Genomic DNA, 22,596 nt, shown 5'->3' with positions numbered 1-22,596 from the left:
TCCCAGGGAGCATGCTGCTAATGACGTTTCATTTGCCACCATCCGTTTTCATGACCTCCTATCCCAGCTGGATGATCAGTATAGTCGCTTTTCTTTGGAGAATAATTTTTTGTTGCAGCATAACATAAGGAAAAGCAAGCGTAATCTTCAGGTATGACCTTGTTTTTGCATTATAGTTAAAATGTTCCCAAGCCTATGTAAGAGTTTTTTGTTTTTTTTTTTCACTGAGCAAATACTTGAGCATGCATTCACTGGTATTTTTAAAAATTTCGGAGATGACAAATAAACTCTCTTTGTATTGCTAATATTTTATAGCATGAGCAAAGTAAAATATCTGTTCATTTTGTAAATACATAAGGAATTTCCAGGTTTAAGTGTATTACCTGTTAGGTGTCAGTAATTCTGAGACAATGTGATGCTGTCACCTTCTTTTACTACAAGTTGTTGAAATTGAAACCAGGGGACAGGGTTACATTTTAAAAGCCATGAGTGGTCGTACCATGCAGAAACTCAAAGGAGCTGTAGTAGTAGTCCCGTCTCAGCCCTTGGTGTCCAGATGAAGAATCAGTCCAGAAAGGTTTGATGACCCAGAGCTCTGACAGACTCAGTGAATTGGAACAAGGTCCCACTTTTCCTTGCTTTTGGAAGAATTGCCCTCCCACAGAAGAGAAAGTCAGGGGGAGTCCCAGGCCGGAGACAGTAGGCTACAGGGTTTTAGGAGTTTTTCAAAAGGCTCCCAGCATCCCTTAAGACTGGCTACTCTATTTACTTGTGTCACAACAGAACTTTTCTGTCTCAGTGAAGGTGAGAGTGATCATTTTCTTATTTCAACGTAACCAAACTTCAACTTAGATAGTTAGAAGCTTTTCCTTCCCTTGTGAACGTAGCTATGCTTTTATAATACCAGCGATGGGAAAGTTAGGGGAGATTTACAGAAATTTGCTCTCCTATAGACTTTGCTTGAGCATACCTGTTATAAAGAGCCATGTTGCCAGCATTTTGCAACCTGCTTTGACAAGGAAATAGAAAAACTGAAAAGAATATCTTTGGTAAATTCAAAGCAGAGACCAACTGAAAACTTAATTGAGAAATATCATTTGCATTGTGTCAGGACCCTAACAGAACATAAATGGCCTCAATAACAACAGAAATAAAAGTAAAACTATTAGCAGAACTGTGTATGAAGATACTTAGGATTTTTAATCAAGAAATAATTTAGGTATGTGTACTTATTGGAAAGGTTTTGTTATAATTTATTAAGGGTATTTTTATTTTTACTAAAAATAGCTTGCATAGGGGCGCCTGGGTGGCTCAGTGGTTTGAGCCGCTGCCTTCGGCTCAGGTCGTGATCTCAGGGTCCTGGGATCGAGTCCCGCATCGGGCTCTCTGCTCAGCAGGGAGCCTGCTTCCCTCCCTCTCTCTGCCTGCCTCTCTATCTACTTGTGATCTCTCTCTGTCAAATAAATAAAATCTTTAAAAAAAAAATAGCTTGCATAGAATTTAATAAATACAAGAGGAGGCTTTTCGGTAGATAGGAACAAATTCAATTTATAATGGTATACAGTTGCTTAAACATTCTGAAATTTGTTTTTATTCTAACCCATATCTAGGATAATTTTCAAGAAGACCCAATACAGATGTCTATGATCATCTGTAACTGTCTGAAGGAAGAAAGGAGGATCCTGGAAAATGCTCAGAGATTCAATCAGGTACTTTTTTTTCTAATGGAACACTGAAGATTGTAGTAAAATAAAAATGCATTCATATACCCAACAAATATTATGAACACCCTGTAGGGAAAAGTCCTCTGATCTTATAACCCCAGGAAATGGGAAAGATCAGATACAGAGATTGCATAGACCTGGGCTTTAAGAAAGGACTATGATCTGTTGGAAGTCATTCTGGTGAGGGAGAGAGATAATACATATGCAAAATATTTTCAGATAATGATAATTCCTATGCAGTTACCAAAGGAGGATACTGAGATACAGTAACGAAGTATCTGGGGGGAGGGGTTATGTCTTTAGATCAGGGTGAGGATTGGGCAGGGAAGGAAGTGGCAGACAGCGGGAGAGGAGGCGGAAGTGGACTCAAGAAAGGTGCAGCTGGTGGAGGTAAAAAGTGGCAGATTATATTTGGGACATGGTACCGATTGGGCTTATATTGAAGGATCAGACATGGGAGTGAGGGAAAGTGCAAAACGGAAGATGACTTGATGGTTTGCAGCTTGAATCACTTGGAGATATTGTTCATCGTGCAGGGGAGGAAAGAAAGGACGGGAGACGGCTTTTGTAGGACATAGTATGTTTTAGAGGAGAAGAACAAGTTGATGGGAAAATTAAGACCTTTGTTTTGAATAGGATCGAGTTACCTCTTTTTTTTTTTTTTTAAAGATTTTATTTATTTATTTGACAGGAAGAGATCACAAGTAGGCAGAGAGGCAGGCAGAGAGAGAGGGGAAGCAGGCTCCCTGCTGAGCAGAGAGCCCGATGCGGGGCTCGATCCCAGGACTCTGAGATCATGACCTGAGCCGAAAGCAGAGGCTTAACCCACTGAGCCACCCAGGTGCCCCGAGTTACCTCTTAAATGTACAAGACATCCAAACAGAATGAGTCAGATTTGTTTTAGCACCGAGATTTTTGATCAGAGTTTTACTAATATTAATACAAACCACCTTGGCAGTCAGGGCTCAGATTTTTAAAGTTGCTGTGGCATCTGTTCATCCCCTTCTTGACGGCTGAGGTGCCAGAAACAACCAGAAGGCAACGAAACAGAGTTGTGAAACCACCGTATGGGTTGTTCTGGCTAAGACCCTTCCGCTATGAGGGGGAGAATGCCAGAGTAGTAGGATGTAAGTAGCAGGGGCGAATGCCATTCTCCATGCGCTTTCTGGGCATTTGATCCAGTTTTTGTGAATCCGCTGCTTCCCTGGGCATTTAGTCCCGGGCCCACTGGAAGCGCGCTGCTGCACTGAGCATTTCAAGAGATGCGTTATTTGTTCTCAACTCGAGCTAGCGCATCTGGCCCCTGGCCTCATGAACAGAAGTGCCTCTCAGTGTCGGCCGCCTGGGCTCCTCCGCAGGGGGTATACTTGTCTTCATCATGCGTTCCGCAGCTGCAAGGTTTTCAGCAGGACATTGGGACTGTGTGGGATTTTCATCTTAATAACACCAGGCAATGGTCTGGCCACTCCTGTATGTCCAACTTGAGAGGGCCGCCAAGAGCAGAGATGGGCAGAAGAACCAACTTTCCACCTTGGCATCCAAGCATTTCTAGCCTCACATTTGGCCCCGAGGCCCAGAGTGGGCACTGGGAGGGAGATAAGGGGACTTCTTTCCCAGATCAGCCTCCTCTCCTGGGTATGCTCTGGGTTTTGAAGGCTTGCCAGTGTTTTCTCCCCTTTAAAAATGTCGGTGATCTGGGGACCGGACCATCTTAAGCCTCTCAGGAGACCCCTGAGTTACTGGTGAGCACCTTTCAGGAGGTTTAGTTGACTGCCCAGCTGAGAACAAGAGAAGCAAGACCTTCTTAGGGTTTGAGGGAAGGATCTGGATGTTTGAGACCATCAGGGAAAGGGAAATGGCCCCCAAGTTACCCAATCTACTATGGGCTGGGAAATTGAGAAACATTTCTTTGCCATTTCTCCCCCTTGTTGAAGTAACTACGTTTTAATAATGTATCTTTTATGCATACTGACGTATGATGTGTGATGCCTATATTTGGTTCCCAGTAACCCCATTTTGGCGCCGGGGCCATTTGGAGAATCTAGATGAAACAAGAGTGTCCATGACTTGACTGACAGTTGTGGAAACTGATAGGTACATAGGGATTCAAGAAATTCAACAAGTTAAAAACATGCAAACTTGAGAGACTGTTTATAGTGTTCAAATTCTATGAAATTTTATAGAAATGTTGGGATAGGAAAATTTTGTTTCTGTTATTTTTTGTTTTAATAAAAACTTTTAGAAAGTATGTGTAAGAGAATATTTAAAAAAAGAATTTATATATAGATACTTCTTAGTAAACTATGAATGTTTTGTTTGCTGCCATTATTGCACACTAAGCTTTTTCTCGTATGTTGTGCGCACACATGTGCACACACGTGAGTGTGTGCATGTGTGTGTGTGGCGAAAAAACTCTATGTGTGGATAGAATTTAGGTCCATAGGGTTCACCACAGGGAGTGGTGATTGGTTCTTTCAGATTGGAAGAAAAGAGACAAAGTGGCTCTCGGGTTTCCCTTTGTTAGAGTTATCAGGGACTGGCTCAGTGCCTTCAGCTCAAGTCCTGATTCCAGGGTCCTGGGATCGAGTGCCGCATTGGGCTCCCAGCTCAGTAGGGAACCTGCTTCTCCCTCTGCCTGCCGCTCCCCCTGCTTATGCTCTCTCTCTCTGACAAATAAATACAATCTTTAAACAAAAATAATAGAATTACCATATACTGAATGCTTTTTTCAGGACCTGTGCGAAATATCTTATAAACATCATTTAATTTGAATAAATGTTTTCAAACTGTCACTGAAATTAAGTATTCTTATCCCCATTTTACAGATGAAAAACTAAGGTTGAGGGGTCAAGTACTTTGCTCAGGGCCACAGAGCTAATGAGTTTGGAATTTAAACCTAGAATTGTCTGACTCTAAAACCCGTTCATTAGAGAAGTTGCTTCATCTGTCTTGGGGGTTTGGACTTGTGAGATGGGAGAGGAGGGCATTCTGACTGGGACCTCTGGTGCCCATCCACTGCCTATCACATGTCCTCTTATTTGGACAGCTACTTGTTCCATTGAAGAGAAAGCCTCCCTGAGCAGACTTCCTTGGTCTGGGGTGTGTGTGGAGCTCAGTTCTAATGAGAACCCTCCAGACAGGGTCTGTATGTGGTGTAGGTGTGAAATGAGAAAAGAAGAGTAGACGAGTCCCTTCCAACTTCAATGGTTTGTGTAAAGTTTGCATTTAATTCCAGTTCATGTGCAGTGTAACAATAGTTTCAGGTGTAGAATACAGTGATTCAGCACTTCCACACCCAACTTGAGCGTTTGATGTGCAGCAGAGGCAGGAGGCCGTATGGAGTTGCTCAAAGCGACAGCTCCTTCTGAAAGGCCCGAGCAGCCCTGTTCATTCCTCAGTGACACGTGGGGCACCTAGGGGTACCAGTAAGTGTAACGTATTTTCAATGCACACTTTACACAGATATAATTCAGACGCTTTGAACTTCTGCAATTCCAGAGTATATAAAAGAAGGAAAACTTCCAGAGTTTCCTGTAAACAAAGAATCACGTTGATCACCTAAACATAATAAAGATAGAACAAAAAGGAATATTATAGGCCAATTTCACTTCTGAATATCAGTGTAAAGTTCTAAACAAAATATTTTAGTGATCAGAATTCAGTAATACATTAAGAAAACAATATATTATGACCAAGTAGAATTTATTCCAGATTATAATTACAGAGTAGGGTGTGGCTAGGAAATGCATTAATGTAATTCATTATGTAAGTAGATACAAGGAAGAAAAAAGCATATGCTTATCTCTAAAATTGCTGAAAAGGGTTGACAAAATCAAACACCCATCCCCGATAAAAGACACTAAATAATATACAAACTGATGGGTACCTCTTTAGCATATTAAAATACATATCTCTCAGTGCTGTAGACAGTGTCTTATGTAGTTTGGAACACATCAGAACTGTGGCAAGGATGTCCACTATTTCCAATGATACTTAAATAACATTATATTGATGGTATTCGCCAATACAGTTAGATAAGAGAACACCATGAGAGGCATAAGAATCAAAAGCAATGTCATAGAATTATCGGCTGTCCCTGAGTTATTCATAATTTTAATGTGATCCCAAGAGAAGTAACAAGTTTCTTTCCGAAGCTGTGAAAGTTGTCAGGAAAATAACTCTGCAAGAATAGCAAGGAAACTAACAGAGAAACACGACAAGAAGACGGGCCCCGCTCTATTAGGTACACACCAAGCCCTCCAAGGTTGTTCCTCCAAGGAACACTGTTCAGGTTCAGGAAGAGAAAAACCCATGGAAAATCACAGAAAGTCTAGAACTTAAAACCAAGTATGAAAGGAATTTTGTGTGATAAAAATGGCAAGTCAGAGCTCTGGGGAAAATAGGAACTTTTCACTAAATGCTGTTAAGACACGTGGACAGCCAATTGGGAAAAAAAGTTAAAATCGTCCCCACATTTTTTTACCGTAAATGTAAGAATAAACTTCAAATGGATTAGAGGTCTAAAGGTAGAAAAAAAAGAAACCATTTAAGTGCTAGGTTAAAAATGGGAAAACTTATTTCTAATCTGTCAATACAGAAAGGCTTTCTAATAGGGAAAATCCAGATATAAAAGAAGAAAATCCTGTTAAGTTTGAAGGGGTAAAAATGCTCACATAGAATCTGCGCTGTGTAGGCCTCTGTAAGTAGGGTCGATGGGCACAGTTTTTGCCATGGGAAGGGCTTTAACTCTAAACAAAAATAGCCTCTTTCTAGAATCATCTGTATGAGAACAGTCTCGTGTTTACCACTCTACCACTGGGGTCTAGGACATTGTCTGACCTTGACTTAATAGCGAGTAAGTCTTGCTGCATGAATAAACCAAGGAACACCTTAAACAAGGAACACGGAAGTTTTGCTACATCTAGAGTGCTCTGAAGGGCGAGGACTGGATCCTCTGTGTGTTTCGGTTGATAGTCATGACTTCCGAGTAGCACACAGTCAGTGAAGTCCGGAATGGCAGTGCTGTCCAGTTTCAACAGGCCTCTGGGTCACCTGGGATCTTGTCAAAATGGGGCTTCTGATTCAGTAATCAGTGAGGCACTGAGAGTCTGTATTTCCCACTAGCTCCAGGCGGTAAGGTGCTGCTGGTCTGGGGGCCACAAGGAATCGCGAGGCTTTATGACAAATAAGTACAGGGTTTATGGGAATAATCTTGTCTATAAAATTTGAGAAACCCTGACGTGAACTTCCTGTGTGGTACCATGCAACTGTATGAATTAATGGAAAATTCTAGAAATACTCTGTATATAGTAGACATGAACTGAACCGAGTCTTTCTGTAGCCTTTTTAACATTTCGCCAGCATTTTCCAGGGCCTTGAAAACTAGCTGTTTCTCATTAACGCTGATGTGGGAAGCTTGTAGGAAGTTTTGGAAGGTCTGGGGTGTAGGTGGTGCACAAGGTGTGGACTCGACTTCGGAGAGTAACGAGCAGGTGACTGTGGCAGAGGAACTCGTTGGTAACCACGCCCCTCCCATTGCAGGCACAGTCGGGGAGTATCCAGAACACCGTGATGTTAGACAAACAGAAGGAGCTTGACAGCAAAGTCAGAAATGTGAAGGATAAGGTTATGGTGCGTACTGAGTCAATATATATGTTTAGCCTCTAACTTTTTGTAAGACGAAAAAGGTTTCAATTATTTGAGTGTAAACGTGGTTAACTGATTTCAGTCTTTTAAGTAGTTGAGAAGAGAAGTTTTGCTGAAGTTCCAAACCATATGTAAACAAAGTAGTTAAACCAACCTGCGGATAGACTTTTATGGCCCCTGTTACAGCTTCAGACACTGAGCTGCTTTCTTTCTTCCTTGCAAGATTGTACAGTAACTGTTGACTTTGCCCCATCACCCAATAAACTAGATGTTGCTGCTTGAAATAGCCTTTGATGGCCGTGCTTCTCAAGTTGGCGTGTTCCTGGGGTTATGCAGAGCCCCAGGACAAACATGGCTCCTCTTTCTCAAGGACCTGTTTTATTCTGAGCCTGGGAAGGGAAGCATTAAAGTAGAAATCAAGGGAAGCCAGTCTGAAAATAACTGTATGTCTTCCTCTTAAAAAAATTATTATATTCTTATTAAGGAAATAGAGATTATTATGTATGTGACTAGAATTTTGCAAGTGGAATCCATCTTTGAGGGTGCAGGATGGTTGCCAGGGTTTCTGGGTCCTACAGAAATGATAATCTATTTCCCAAAGTCTTTGGAAGCAGGTTGGTGGGAAAACCTGTTTATGTCTTTATTTGCAGTGTATAGAGCATGAAATAAAGACCCTAGAAGATTTACAAGACGAATATGACTTCAAGTGCAAAACCTTGCAGAACAGAGGTAAGACTTAATCTCTAAAGCGGTGCCCATTGGCTGTCCTTTCTTCTGTTGACACGAGATGAGGAAGGCAAGTATGTCTTCATGTTTGCCAAGTGCTTTATGACTCTGAACCGCTAGTCTTGGCTTCTTGATGAGGCAGGCCGGTGTTAACCTCTGTGCTGTTGACCTTTTGAGCCGGTTCCCCTCCCAAGGGGCGGGGGAGGCACACTGCTCTGTGCCTCATAGGGTAGTTAGCAGCAGCCCTGATTTTTAGCCACCAGATGGCAGTAGAACTATTCCTTAATCCCCAGTGGCGACCTGTCAGACTGCCACATGTTTGGGGGGAGGGATGGCAGGCCAGTATCACTGGCTGTCGACAGGGCTCTGTGTCACTCACTTTGCTTACTGTACCTAGCCCCCTGATTGATGTAGCCGGACAGGTGTGTGGAGTTTCCCAGCTTGAAGCTCTTTTAAACGATGCAGCTCCATACGCTGGCTATAACCCTAGCGATCACTTGGAGGATACCGGGGTTGATCTGGGGACATTATTAGGACAACTTGGGGAATAGTATGAGAGAAAGGAACCTCAACTACTCCTTCCTAATTGTGTACTTCTCTTTCAAAGCTGCACATACACTTTGTATAAATTTTTTATCTGGGATTTTGGATTTTGTTGGTTATATTCATTTAGGTAATATTCTGACAATGATTTAAGAGCTGGACAGTACTGTTTCCAGTTTACCTGGGTCATTGAAAACAAGAACTTTGTTTTAGCCTGTCCAATTTTTTTAAACTGGTGACATTTTTTTAGTTTTGTTCAGTGAAAATTGAAGATCAAACTTGGATCTGTCAACAGATAACATTTGGATTTTATTTCTTCTAAGTGGATGTGTATCTTGGATTTAGTTGGTTTTGGTTTTTTTACATTTATACTTACATGCCATCTCTCTCACTTCACAGAGCATGAAACCAATGGTGTGGCAAAGAATGATCAGAAACAAGAACAGTTGTTAATCCAGAAGATGTATTTAATGCTTGACAATAAGAGAAAGGTAGTGATTCACTTTCCAGAATAATGTGTTGCTTCTGTCACAGACTATAAGTAATGGACATGAAGTTTAGAATAGAGGAAACATTATTTTTATAACCACTTGGCTTAGAGCCCCAGTTGAAATATTTGTTTTCCTTTTTTTTTTTTTTAAGATTTTTTTATTTATTTGTTTGACAGAGAGAGAGAAATATCACAAGCAGGCAGGCAGGCAGAGAGATGGGGAAGCAGGCTTCCTGCTGAGCAGAGAGCCCGATGTGGGGCTTGATCCCAGGACCCTGAGATCATGACCTGAGCCGAAGGCAGGGGCTTCACCCACTGAACCACCCAGGCGCCCCCTGCTTTGCTTTTTAAAAATATTTTTAAATTCAGTGATTAAAGATGAATTGAGTTCACTTTGTCTCTTCCTCTCCCTTTAGGAAGTAGTTCTCAAAATAATAGAGTTGTTGAATGTTACGGAACTTACCCAGAAAGCCCTGATCAATGATGAGCTGGTGGAATGGAAGCAGAGACAGCAGAGCGCCTGCATCGGGGGGCCCCCCAACGCTTGTCTTGATCAGCTGCAGAACTGGTAAGTCTCCAAATCTGACCGCCGACCCCATGAGCCCATAAAGTGTACATTCCAGTTGTTAGTTGAAAGGACCCTGTCGAGACTTTTGTTTAGACTTTGATATAGCCCAGCTGCTTCTGGCCCTGGCAACATTTGTAAAATGCACATTTTTCATGCCTGTGGCCGAGTTTAGCCAAGTTCTGCTTGGTCTGGAGCAGTCCTCTCCCTACTGTGCCTGTCCCATGGGATACGTCATTCATGCCAAAACACTGGTGGCATAGTCCTCACATCACACGTTTAACCGCTTGAGCTCTAGTGTTTAATTAAAAACAAAATAGCATGAGACATTTTCCAGGCTTCCGTGAAGTGATCGTTTGGACCATTCACTCAGTCAAATATCTAGTAAAACCTTATTAAATGCTGTGTGCCAGGCTAGGACCTGGGAACACACGATGAGTGACTCCTGGTCCTACCAGGGAGGAGTCTCCGTGGGGAGGCGGAAGGTCCCTTCCTCACCCTGTGCAGTAAGAGGCCGCCGCTGCTCTAATGAGGGGCTGCCCAGGGTTCTGGGGAGGACGAGGAAGCGGCCACCAGCAGAGTTTCCGAGAAGGGCTCTTGCACTGACTTGAGACTGAAGGGGAGTCCTTCCTGGAGACCAGTGAGGAGACCAGCAGGGACAGAGGCAGAGGAGAGGAGAGGAGAAGCTGGGCATGAGAGGGGGCCTGCGGTACCGGATACTGGATGGCTGGAGAATGGGGTGTGGTGCGGGCGGAGGAAGGTGGAGGCGGCAGGAAGCAGGAGGCTGCTGAGGCGGTTCTCACACCGCGCTAGGAACAGGACTTGATCCAGTGCGCGCTGATGAGCCTGGCGGGGCTTTTGATTCAAGTGCAGGGTCACTTCTCGGGTTTTTTGTTTGTTTGACTTCGGTCACTCTGGCAGCAGTCTGGAGGAGACCAGAGACAGAAAGGCCAGCCGGGTGACCATGAGCGCTCTAGCATCGTCCAGGGGAGGGCCGACAGACCAGAGCGGGTGGCAGTGGTGGGTCAGAGTGGGGGTGACAACAGTTCCCGAGCGCCCAAGGACCACAGATCTCAGCAGGTTCTCTGAATGGCTTTTTTTTTTTTAAATTCACAATTAATACTTAGCCATTCGTGTTCTGTGGATTGCCTGCGTGTATTCCAAATTTCTTGTTGGTTAGAACAGAACTTCCCAGCCCAGTGTACCCCCCACAATGGGCCTTGAGAACCACTGACACACCCCCACTCCCGGCCCCACCCCGGCCCCCAAACCTCTCCTGCTGCCTAGGGAAGCCCTGGGCTGTCATTTTTCACGTTCCCGTGTGTGCCGTGGTTTGAAGGAAGTTGAGAAGCCCCCGGTTAGGACCCCCCGGAACTGGCCCGCCGCCATCAGCCCGCCTCTCCTTTCATGGCCAAGGGCTGCTCCTTGGGTGCTTTGAACTGGATTCAGGAAATGAAACCGTGAAGCGGAGGAGATGTGTTCACTGGGAGAAGATCTTCCTCTGTTACTACGCCAGGGAGTCAAGCCGCAGTCGCACAGCCTGACTCGGCTCACAGGCCCTTCACTGGAAGGAAGGAGGGACCTGAAAGCAATCACGAGTTTTCTCTGTGGTTCATATTTTGAGTGTCTAGATTGAGCGCTTTTGCCGCCTTCTTTCAGTTCAGTAAAACGGTAACCTTCCTTCCCTCTCCTCCTCCTGACCCCGGCCTGTCGTTCCCTCACCGTGCGGCTTCCCCAGCTTCCAAGCTGTTCTCTTGTTCCTCTGTGTCCTGATACACAACCTGCACGGCCCCTCGCTGCCTTCCGCATCACCCGTCACAGCATCTCCTTTGCTGTGTCCCCTGCCTCTGCCCTCCTCCCTGCCTGTCCTTTTAAGTCCCGGTCATCGTGCAGGTCAGCAGAAGTCACAGGTCTCCAGCAGGCCCCACCTCCGCAGGTCTGGGCTGAAATCTGTTGATTTCTTTCCCCCAAATAATACTCTCTAATGACAACGTGAACCTTGTTCTCTGTGCAGAGAGTGGCCACACGGATAACGTCAGGTGTTCTCTGGGGAACCCACTTGTCGCTTTCCACGGTTCCCTGCGGGCCAGGCGGCTTGGAGGCGGCTTCCGATCGAGGTCCCCGAATCTTGTCCCTTCCCAGGTTCACCATAGTTGCGGAGAGTCTGCAGCAGGTGCGTCAGCAGCTGAAAAAGCTCGAGGAGTTGGAACAGAAATACACCTACGAACACGACCCTATCACAAAAAACAAGCAAGGCCTGTGGGACCGCACCTTCAGCCTTTTCCAGCAGCTCATTCAGAGGTGACTTGAGGGGACTTGCTTGCACGTTCTGCAGTTATTTTACTCGGGGGAAATTTCAAGGTGATTCAGGTCGTTTAAAAGTTTAATATGTTGTGTAAATTGCTTTAGGGCGGTCACCTCTTCCTAAATGCCTTGTCCGTACCGTCCGCTCTGCGGCTCTGCATTCTTGTGGCCAGCCAGCCTGGTAACTCACCCATTCTACCGCTCCCTCCCCGAGGGCTAGTCTCTGCCGAGACCTGCCAGTCTGTCCTGGGGTGGTTTGTCCCCTCCTTCCCACTCCAAGGCCCCATGTGTTTCAGGCTCTCAGATCCTCTTGCTGAACTCGTGCAGTCACCTCCCAAACATGTCCCTTCTCAGCCCCTGCAACGCTGTGCTTCCCCAAGCAGTGTCCAGCCTGGCTCTTTGTCACCTGCTCATCCAGGCGGAGCCCGTCAGCTGGACACTTGGGCCCCAACTTCCCGGCCTGGCCCCAGCTGACTACTCCAGGGTGAGCTTCCCCACACACCTCATTTCCAGGCAGACCTCATCCGCACCGACTCCAGTCACTTTGCCGTGCCTCTCCTGTGTCCTCTGCCCCCCAGCCGCCTTCTTTGAACCTCATCTCAACATTGTAAGCTCCTGAGAGTGTCAGCTTGTGTCTTGTCGTGAAATCTTCCCAGAGTTCCCAAACATGTTAGCTCTCTTCTGGATCTGCCTGGCTCTGTCTTTGTTCTTCTCCCATTCTGGATTCATTATGTAATTGTGTGTGGATTTCTGTCATCTGTGACATGAACTGGAAGTTCTTGGAAGACAGAGATGTGCCTTTGTCCTCTTTTATCCCCCACAAGGACCTTATGCAATGACCTTGATCATGGGTAGTTGTTCCAAGTATACTTCATAGGTAAATGCACTGGGTAGAAGGATAAAGTTCACACTGCAAGTTTTTTGTGTGTGTGTGCTAACGTGACATAATAAAAAAAATATCCTCGGTTCCCTGTGGCTCATGTCCAAACAGCAATACCTTAGTGCTGTATTTTGAAATAGCAAGGATATTTATTTCCTTGGATTTTGGAATGCAAATGTAATCCTTTTTTAAATGAAAATTCATATTTGGAAGTGTTTATTAGATAGTAAGTATTACCAAACTGTCTTACTAGAAGTACAGTTTTCCAAAGGATCCCGAAATAATCCATTTCAAATTATGGTAGCAAGCAATGTGTTACGCGGTTCATTTTCAACTATAGTGAAATTTCTTTTTATTTTTTGTTTTCGTTTATTTTTATTTTTAAATTGAGATGTGATTGGCATACAACATTCATCCGGTTCAGGTGTACGACATAATGACCTGAACTTGTATATACTGCGAAGCAATCGCCACAGTGAAGCCTACTTTGCAAATTCGGTTCTTCATGCAAATTCGTGCAACTCAGGGTTTTGCGGTCAGAGGTGTCACAGGTCACGCTCTGATCTCACACGGAGCGCAGATGTGGGACGGCTGTGCCCTCTAACCCCCATCCTGTTGGTACTGCGTCAGCCTTAATGGAAATGCTAATCTGCACTTTTCTTGGAATTTACAGCTCATTTGTGGTGGAAAGACAACCTTGCATGCCAACTCATCCTCAGAGGCCGCTGGTCTTGAAGACCGGGGTCCAGTTCACCGTGAAGTTGAGGTAACCAAGATGAGACAGAAACCCTGCGCCTTGAAGTGTGCGCCCTCCTCTGCTACACCACACTGTCGCGGAGAGTACTTAGAGGAAGCAGTGGTGCAGTAGGCATTTCGATGTGAATTCTTATTTAGAATATCTAAGAGTCCGTCTTTTCTATTAAAAGAAATAGAAATGTAACAGATATTTATGTACACACACGCACACACGATTTCCCCCCTGTAAATGTCATGTGCATTCACTGTAAAAAGGAATTCGAAAGGGCAGAACTGCCATCTAGTAGACGCAGAAGTTCCCAGCAGTTTTGTGCCTTCCTGAGAACAAGCTGGTAACCTGGGCTTTACGTAGCCCCGAGACCACATGTGTGTGAGAATATGGACTCGTGACTCGTTTTTCTGGTGAATGGGGTCATAGCTTTCCTCAGTGTTTCAGAGTTGTCTGTGATCTAAAAAGCTGTAGATCACTGTGGCAGACAGCCTAGTGGCAGTCCTCCCTCCCGGAATTCTCTCCATGCCTACACAAATATGGAAATAAATACAGTTGCATGTGTGTGTGTATTTACATATATTTTCATACAAAGATACACACATACACACATACATAATATTACCTACAGGATTTTAGTTTTAAAAACTAAGGTTTTGCTATACGTGTTGTTTTGCAACCTGTTTTTCTCCGTGATTATAAATTGCAGAAGTGTTGCCATGTGAGAACTTAGGGCTGTCCTTTCTCTGTCAAATAGCAAACTTCTTTAGCTGTTCTTCTCCTGGTGAGCAACTGGGCTCCAAAGAGCTGGCTATAGTCCTTCCTCCTGGGGTGCCGCTCAGTTAGGTCCTGGTGAGGTTCCCTGGCTGCTGGTGTTTCAGCATCACACCCCTGAGCACCCACGGGCGCCGAGGACCCACAGCTAGAAGGGGCACTAGAAGTGCAGTCCCATCTGCCTGCGCCAGTAAGTGGAGCGGACAAGCGAGGGGCTCCTGCTGGAGGTCTCCAGCTCCTCAGAGAAGACACGTGCACATCTTCCGCAGTCCTTCCTTTGTCTTTCCACACCACCTGGAATGACCGTAGATGCTACCCTCTCTTTCCTCATTATGGGCCAAAGTTATTTTTTTCCCAACAGAACAAACATTAGATGTAAGTTTTAGTAAAAAGTACATTTGCTACTTTTTTGCCCATATAATTGTCCCAAAGTAGAAATTTTGGTAGAACCCAGTGTTGGCAAGGCTGTATAGGGAAGCAGGGACCCTCACTCACACTTGGTGCGAGTGGAAACGCTGCTCTATCAGAATTTAGTGTTAGAGCTTTGCCCCAGCAATTCCACGGTTAGGAATTTATGTTGCAACTGCACTTAGAAAAAATCCCAGTAGACATATGTGGATGTCGATGCTATTGTTTGTAATAACTGGAGGGAGCAGAGGTTATCGACATGGCCACCCGTAGGGAGTTGGCATAATAAATAGACTGTAATAGATAATTTTTAAAGTAATAATGACTTTTATTTTTCTTTGCAGACTGCTGGTGAAATTGCAAGAGCTGAATTATAATTTGAAAGTCAAAGTCTTATTTGATAAGTAAGATATCTTTTATATTATCTAAGATACACACACCATCGAGATACTGGTTTTGTTAACCGGACATGGACTGATGCGCTGGGGCTATTTCTGCGTGATGGCAGGAGCTTTAAATTAATGGCTCCCATTCTGGACACTGGGAGCCTCACCCAGAGCTGACAGCGGCAAGCTGGTGCCTTCTCAGACTGTACACACATGGAAGAATGGGTGTGTTTTATGCCTGTGAGCTTGTACTGATCAAGTCTCGAAGCACTGGGCCTGGCCTGCCACCCCTCCTTCCTCCTAGGCCAGCCCCGAAGAGGAGGGGCCCTTGGGCTTGCACCAGGCTGAGGACTGTCTGGTGCAGTGATTCTGCGGCCATTGTGGGTTGTTTCTGGAACACAGCTGACAGCATTTTGCAGAGACTGTGTGGGGCCTGCTGGATCCACCCTTGTCCCAACAGCAGGGACCCAGGAGTGGGCAGGAGCTCTCACAGGGGTCTAAACGGAGTAGTCCTATCCCATTTGCCCTTGGACGCTAGACCTGGACTAGTCCTGAACTAACTGCTGGCTCCTGCCCCTTGATTTTTTTTTTAAGATTTTATTTATTTTTTATTTGACAGAGATCACAAGTAGGCAGAGAGGCAGGCGGGGGCGGGGGGGAAGCAGGCTCCCCGCTGAGCAGAGAGCCCTATGCGGGGCTCCATCTCAGGACCCTGGGATCATGACCTGAGCCGAAGACGGAGGCTTTAACCCACTGAGCCACCCAGGGGCCCCCACCCCTTGATATTTTTAATGCTTTTGTGTGTGTGTAACGTACTCGTTTAGCAAGTTTCAAAACCATTTATGATGATGCAAGTCATCTTCCTCCGGGGTTGTGTCTTTCCGCTAACACTGTTCTGCGCTGTGCTCTGTGCCTTTGTCTTTCCCGGCATCAGCTGCGGTTTCTCTGTGTGGCTGCTTTTGGTGCTTAACACATCACCCCAAAAACCCAAAAGCTTATTTCTCTTATTCTGTGCGCTGTGGGTGGCCCTTCTGGTCTGCATCAGCTTGATTGTTGCTGGGGGTGTCCAGTGTCTGAGGTCCTGGCTGGGATAACTGGGCCCTTCTCCGTGGGGTTCTCAAGGGGCTAACCTGGGCTTTTTTGCATGGGGACGGCATTCCGGGTGGGTAAGAAGAGCCACGTGCGATGCGTGCGGGGGTGAGACTTGGAGCTTGTGCGGTAATCCCTTCCGACCATTCTGTGGGCAGATCCCAGTCAGAGTCACCTGGAAGGTTCCAGGGACAGGGAAATACACCCGTATCTCTTGAAAGGAAAAGTGGCAGATGTTGTGGCCATTACGCTGTGCTCTGTCTCTCCTTTGGTTTGTTATTGCTCTTTTGTCCTTTCTCTCTGTTCCACTCTGGGTTTTCTTCTTAGCTCTGATGAGGCACTATCATGCTGTTCCTTTTTCTTTAAGTTCCGCGCCCCCCCCCACCCCAGAACTGGGGACAGTTGGTCACTCACATAGCTAATGGTGATTGTCATTCACAGCAATGCTGAGCTTCTCGTTGAGCTGGGAAAGGTCGCTGGCCCATGTCACTGTGAGCGTGCTAATGATGTCTGGGCTCCGCCTCTACTGACGGGTACCTGGGAGCCCAGAACGTGACAGAGTCAGCATGGCATTGATGTAAGAGGCCAGGCTGCTCGAGATTGAGCCTCAGATTTAAAACTTGAACTTGACCGTTTCCCCCAAATAATTGACTATTCTGGTCCTTTCATAAAAGTATTAAGGATCAGAGAGACTAAAAAGAAGGATTTGGCTGTCACGCTGGAAGTTCCCTAATCGCACAGCTGCGACGGCTCTCTGCTGCCCGCGCTTAGCTCGGGGCCTCACACAAGGCGGGCGACTGCTCAGGAAACAGCCGGAAACGCAGCTTACTTACATCTGCGGAGGGTGCGCTCGTGCCCTTGCACCCGTGGTCTAGCTCACCACTCTCGGTGTCCTGCAAGGTGGGCACCGGTAGCACCACATCTTACAAGTGAGACGTGAGGCCCGATGGTTTATTTGCCCAAGGTCACTCAGCAATCCTTGGCAGAGCTCATGTGGGTCGATTGGGGGGTGGGGGCGAGGAGTGAAAGGACAGAAAGCCCACAGGTATAGATTTTGTATGGTCTTTTATTCTACTGTGTACTTCTGCATTTTTGTTAAAGCTCATCTCAAAATTTAAATGCACATACATGATTTTATATATATGTGTGTGTTTCTTTTTCAGAGATGTGAATGAGAGAAATACAGTAAAAGGGTATGTTAAGCACCTTGTACTAGATTTTACTGTCTTTGTTTGTTTAGAAGTTCCAAGCCTTTTAAGTATTTCTGCTCTGTATTGTCTAGATTTAGGAAGTTCAACATTTTGGGCACGCACACAAAAGTGATGAACATGGAAGAGTCCACGAACGGGAGTCTGGCGGCGGAGTTCCGGCACCTGGTAGGAGACCAGCTTTCCCGTTTCTGTGGGTTGTGTGTGGCTTGGTAGGACCCATTTTCAATGGAGTGGCACCCGGTTCGCTGTGTGATGTGGACGCACCCCTGGAGAAGGCTTTCTAGAGTGTGTGGCTGCTGACTTCACGCTGAATCTTCATTCCTCCTCCTTACCTCAGGCCTGCTCTGTGCCCGTGCTCTGCCAGTCTCTTCTCCAGAGATAACCTGCTGGGGCACAGCCATCTCGGCAAAACATTCCATAACCCAGTGTACATATGAGGGACCTGTGCCTGGTGCCTCTGCGACCTCAGTGATCACTGATTGTTGCCCCCACATCCTGCCTGCTCCTTCTCCCTGCTCCAGCTGTGGCAGACCCCCGGAGTCTCTCCTTTGGCCCATTATTCACTTTCTCCTTCCTGGCAGTCTTGCCCCCGACCACTGCCCCCACCGCTTTGTCTCCAGCGGAGTCGGCCCATTCCGCCAGGCCACAGAAATCCTGCAGGGGATTTTAAGTGCCTTTTGCCTGCCTCTGTGAGGTGGTTCTGACATGTTGCCCCTGACCCTGGTGTGCTCCCTGGGCTGGAACCTGCAGGTAGGGTCACTGGCAACAGTTCCATAAGCCGACAAATTCATAGTTCGTGAAGCTAGACCTTATATGAGAGCCTCAGTCCAGATGTGGGAGTCGCACATGCCCAGAGCTGTTCTCAGAGCTCCAGAATGCTTCCATTAAAACTTCAGGGACTGAAGTCCTGTTGAGGGCAGGCTTAGCTGTGCCCTGAGCAGGATGGGGGCGGGGATGAAGCAGTTAATGAAAGTTAAGGGGGATCATTCAGAAAAGCTTGCACAGGGGGAAAGGAGCAGGCTGTGATTTCCTGGGATCCTTCCATGTTCACTTGTGTCCGCATGGTGTCCGGGTGCTGGAAAGGGGCACTTAGGCTTAGGAGCCCACACAGGGGTCATTTCATGTCTTGTTCTGCATTCTGAAAATCATCTCACATCCTTTATTCTTTCTAAACCGTGACTTCAATCTGATTTGTAGATGAAAATAGCAACTGTGAGCATTATCATGCCGTTTACTAAGGTGGTTTCTTGTTCTGTAGCAACTGAAGGAACAGAAAAATGCTGGCACCAGAACTAACGAGGTGAGTCCTTTTCTGTTTTGAATGGTCTCTAAGAGGCAGGTGTGTCCAGGCAGGTTTGCTCAGTGCCCCTGCACCTCAAAGAGGGGTCCTCTCCCGCAGGGGAGAGGATGAGCTCTGAGACACAGTGTATCTGTGATACCAGTAAAAACCCACTGCCTTCATGCTTTCTGTTTGTCAGATGATTTCGCACACGATGTCGCTGGGCCCTCCCAGCAGGCTCCCGTGCTGCTCACATCTCACATGCAAAGAAAGTGGATCCCAGGAAGTTTGTAGGATGTAGCTAAGGACACATAGGAATTACTGTGTGAGCTGGAACTAGAGGCTGCTTTGGGGACTGCCGTGCTGAAAACTGAAGCATGGCAAGAGGGTTTTCTCACCCCTGCATTCTCTACCCAGAGGCAGCGTCATTCTGACATTTTCCTTTTTGCAGCCAGATCCCCGGGGAGGAGGGATGACTGTAATGCATTAAAAACTGAACTGTGGGGGCGCCTGGGTGGCTCAGTGGGTTAAAGCCTCTGCCTTTGGCTCAGGTCATGATCCCAGAGTCCTGGGATCGAGCCCCGCATCGGGCTCTCTGCTCAGCGGGGAGCCTGCTTCCTCCTCTCTCTCTGCCTCTCTACCTACTTGTGATCTCTATCTGTCAAATGAATAAATAAAAAAAAAATCTTTAAAAAAAAAAAAACTGAACTGTGGACAGAGGACAGAATGTCTGGAGTTGGTTTGGTCTGGAACGATTTCAGGCTTTGTGCCCACGTAGCAGGCGGGCCTTGCAACCACACCCAGCAGAGGTTGTGTGGAAGAGTGGGACAGACACCGCCCGGGCCATGCGGACACACACCGCTTAGCCCTGGTTTTGCCCTTCACTCTCACCGTGACCTCCCGGCTCCGCTCCTGTGAGCAGAGAGAGCGGCTGCTTCTCTCCTGTTCTCAGTTGCTGTGGTGCTCCCAGGAGAAAATGTGTATGAAGCCACTTAGAAAACTTATATTTCTACACCGGGAACTTTCTGACCTGCCAGGCTTATGCAGTTCAGTCCTTCCAGTAACTAATCCCACCTGGAACACGTGTCTGCTCCGCCGGTTCGCCCGGGGTTGGAGCCGGACGGGGCAGCAGGCAGGGCGGCTGAGAGCCGGGAAGCTTCTCCTTACCAAGAAACCCATGAGAAGCTTCTGTTTCCCTACTGACATTTCTTTCTATTAATTGGTAACCCTGGCCAGGCTTTCAGAAATCTTGTCCTTAAGAGAACACGGAGATACAATAATTGAACCTGGGGTACATTCGTGAAAATGGGAATTTTTTTTCTGAATTGCCTTTGGTTGATTGGCATTCAGGCTCTCTGCAGCCCTTTTTAGTCCTTACGAGGCCCCTGAAAGTTGCAGGATGTGTGACTGAATCACTGTATTCCTTTTTTTTTTTTCTCTTCTCCCGTCTCTCTTTGAAGGGCCCTCTCATCGTTACTGAAGAGCTTCACTCCCTCAGTTTTGAGACCCAGCTGTGCCAGCCTGGTTTGGTCATTGACCTCGAGGTGAGACTTACATGGTCAGACCTGGGAAATTTTATTTATTTCTCAGTTTTTGTTTTAGACATATTGACTTAATTGCTAAAAAGGAAAATCTTTCTCAGCTAATACTATCTTGATGTTAACGGAATGGTTCAGGAAGCTAAAGAACCGAATTCAGGTTTAAAAAGCTGCAAACTAAACGTCCTAGTTGAGGTGTCCTATGTTAAACTATTACATGAGGCAAGGAGACTTATTTCTTAATTGAATGGTAGAATGAAAAATAAGCTACGGACAAAAGTTAACTTTCCATTTTTAGTGTTCAAATATAAAATACATGCAAATTTGCAAATCACCCTTTGCTTAGTTTTAAGGCTACACAGTGGTCTTCAGGTGATACTTCTGTGATTCGAATGATTTCAAGGCCTTTACCATTTTTAGACGACCTCTCTGCCCATCGTGGTGATCTCCAACGTCAGCCAGCTGCCGAGTGGTTGGGCCTCCATCCTGTGGTACAACATGCTGGTGACAGAACCCCGGGTATGGAAAACTTATCTCCTTTTGCTCAGGCGCTAACCATCATGTGGTTTCTGCATATCTCAGGGCCAGAAGTTGAGAGAAAAGTGACATAACAAGTGCTTTTGTTAAGGACCTTCAGTAATTCTGGAAAAGGGAAGCACCTATATGTATTAGAAATGAGAAGTGTGGTTTTCCTTCTGTAGGAATAAGCTCAGGCAATAGATTTCCTATGACTTTTACTGTGGAGGAGTTGATTTATTGCTTTTCTTAAAGAGTATATATCTGCTAAATCCGCACGCTCCGTTCTTAAGTGTGCATACTCACTGTTAAGTACAGCTGATTCTCATTATTCCCTGCACTTACATTCTTTTTTTTTTTTTTTTTTTGTACTTACGTTCTTGAAAGTCACTTTGAACACTGAATTAGCAAATGCTGAATGATGGCTACTGGACCTATCGATATGTGGCCTTGTATGCTTCTGTTTAAAGATGCCTTATCTAACGCATCTGTTTTTGCATTCACATTGCGCTCAGGCCAGCAGCACTGTAGCTCATGCCTGAATGAAGCGCATCTAAGCGCTTGTATTTGCTCCGTGAGGCCCGTGGTGGCCATCTTGCACTTAGGAACATCAGGTGGCACCGTAGTGCTATCCTTGTGACCATTTTAAAAATGAAATTTTTAAAGAACAGAAAAAAAACCCAAAAGGCAAAGGACACTTGCTTGTGGTATGAGCTTAAACAAGAAGGCAGTTGCGTAGTCTGACTCTCCTGGAAACATCCATGTCAGGTGACTCCAGTCTTTCACCGCTTTATTCATGGTGTCCACAAATGACTCCAGAATGGCCACGAGGAGCCATTTGGGGGTTAAAGTAACTTTGCATGAGTAGATTGCATTCACAAATGTGACCCTCCAAATATCAAGAATCAACTGTGTTTCTCTTCTGTGAAAACTTGTGTGTGTCACAGAAACTAGAACTGAACTTTGGGACAGATCTGGGTCTGAGGGCCTTACTTGGGACTGACGGCCTAAGCTTTTAGGTATTTTTTTCTCTAGAATCTGTCCTTCTTCCTGAACCCACCTTGTGCACGATGGTCTCAGCTCTCGGAGGTGCTCAGCTGGCAGTTTTCTTCTGTCACCAAAAGAGGTCTCAATGTGGACCAGCTCAACATGCTGGGAGAGAAACTACTCGGTAGGAATTTTCTCCATATAAGAAAATTTAAATTCATAAAAATATCTGGACTTGTTCCTTTCCCCTCTTTGCTCTCTCTATTTTGATCAAGGTAGAAGAGTGTTTAAAAAAAAAAAAAAAAGAGTCGGTTGGCTTTCCCAGCTGCAGCTTTTTACAGCTAAATGAGAATTACAGCTCACCTCAGAAGTAGGTTAAATTTTTTAATTTAAAAAAAACTAGGGACGCCTGGGTGGCTCAGTTGGTTAAGCAGCTGCCTTCGGCTCAGGTCATGATCCTAGCGTCCTGGGATCGAGTCCCACATCGGGCTCCTTGCTCGGCGGGGAGCCTGCTTCTCCCTCTGCCTCTGCCTGCCTTTCTGTCTGCCTGTGCTCGCTCTCTCTCCCTCTCTCTCTGACAAATAAATAATAAAATCTTAAAAAAAAAAAACAAAACTAAAAAGAATCATTTCCCAATTATTTCTTGTTAACATTACTGAGCAGGTTCTAAGGGAAATATTTTTGAATTATATAATATATTAGTTGTGGCTAAAAGAAGTTCCTTGATGAGAAAAATGAAGTCTTATTAACCTAAAAATGAGAAAAAAAAAGTAAGTCCCCAGCAT

General features: G+C 45.7%; 1 protein-coding gene across 5 annotated transcripts in view; it reads left to right on the top strand.

The window, feature by feature from the left end:
* LOC111144592 (signal transducer and activator of transcription 1) overlaps positions 1-22,596 on the top strand; it is a 38,648-nt gene that overhangs the window by 4,350 nt on the left and 11,702 nt on the right. For all 5 annotated transcript variants that reach the window (XM_022499006.1, XM_022499210.1, XM_022499156.1 and 2 more), the window contains 15 exons: positions 7-151; positions 1,611-1,709; positions 7,266-7,355; positions 8,021-8,099; positions 9,039-9,130; positions 9,546-9,697; positions 11,837-11,995; positions 13,552-13,644; positions 15,150-15,209; positions 17,444-17,473; positions 17,563-17,656; positions 18,750-18,791; positions 20,231-20,314; positions 20,729-20,827; positions 21,860-21,995. In XM_022499006.1, the coding sequence (XP_022354714.1) occupies positions 7-151; positions 1,611-1,709; positions 7,266-7,355; positions 8,021-8,099; positions 9,039-9,130; positions 9,546-9,697; positions 11,837-11,995; positions 13,552-13,644; positions 15,150-15,209; positions 17,444-17,473; positions 17,563-17,656; positions 18,750-18,791; positions 20,231-20,314; positions 20,729-20,827; positions 21,860-21,995 (1,454 nt within the window). The remainder of the gene's footprint in view (positions 1-6; positions 152-1,610; positions 1,710-7,265; positions 7,356-8,020; positions 8,100-9,038; positions 9,131-9,545; positions 9,698-11,836; positions 11,996-13,551; positions 13,645-15,149; positions 15,210-17,443; positions 17,474-17,562; positions 17,657-18,749; positions 18,792-20,230; positions 20,315-20,728; positions 20,828-21,859; positions 21,996-22,596) is intronic.

The sequence above is a fragment of the Enhydra lutris genome, unplaced genomic scaffold (genome assembly GCF_002288905.1).
Source record: "Enhydra lutris kenyoni isolate GAN:26980312 unplaced genomic scaffold, ASM228890v2 scaffoldscaffold1, whole genome shotgun sequence".
Classification (NCBI taxonomy): domain Eukaryota; kingdom Metazoa; phylum Chordata; class Mammalia; order Carnivora; family Mustelidae; genus Enhydra; species Enhydra lutris.
Note: the sequence above shows the minus strand (reverse complement) of the source record. Positions and strands in the feature narration are given on the sequence as shown.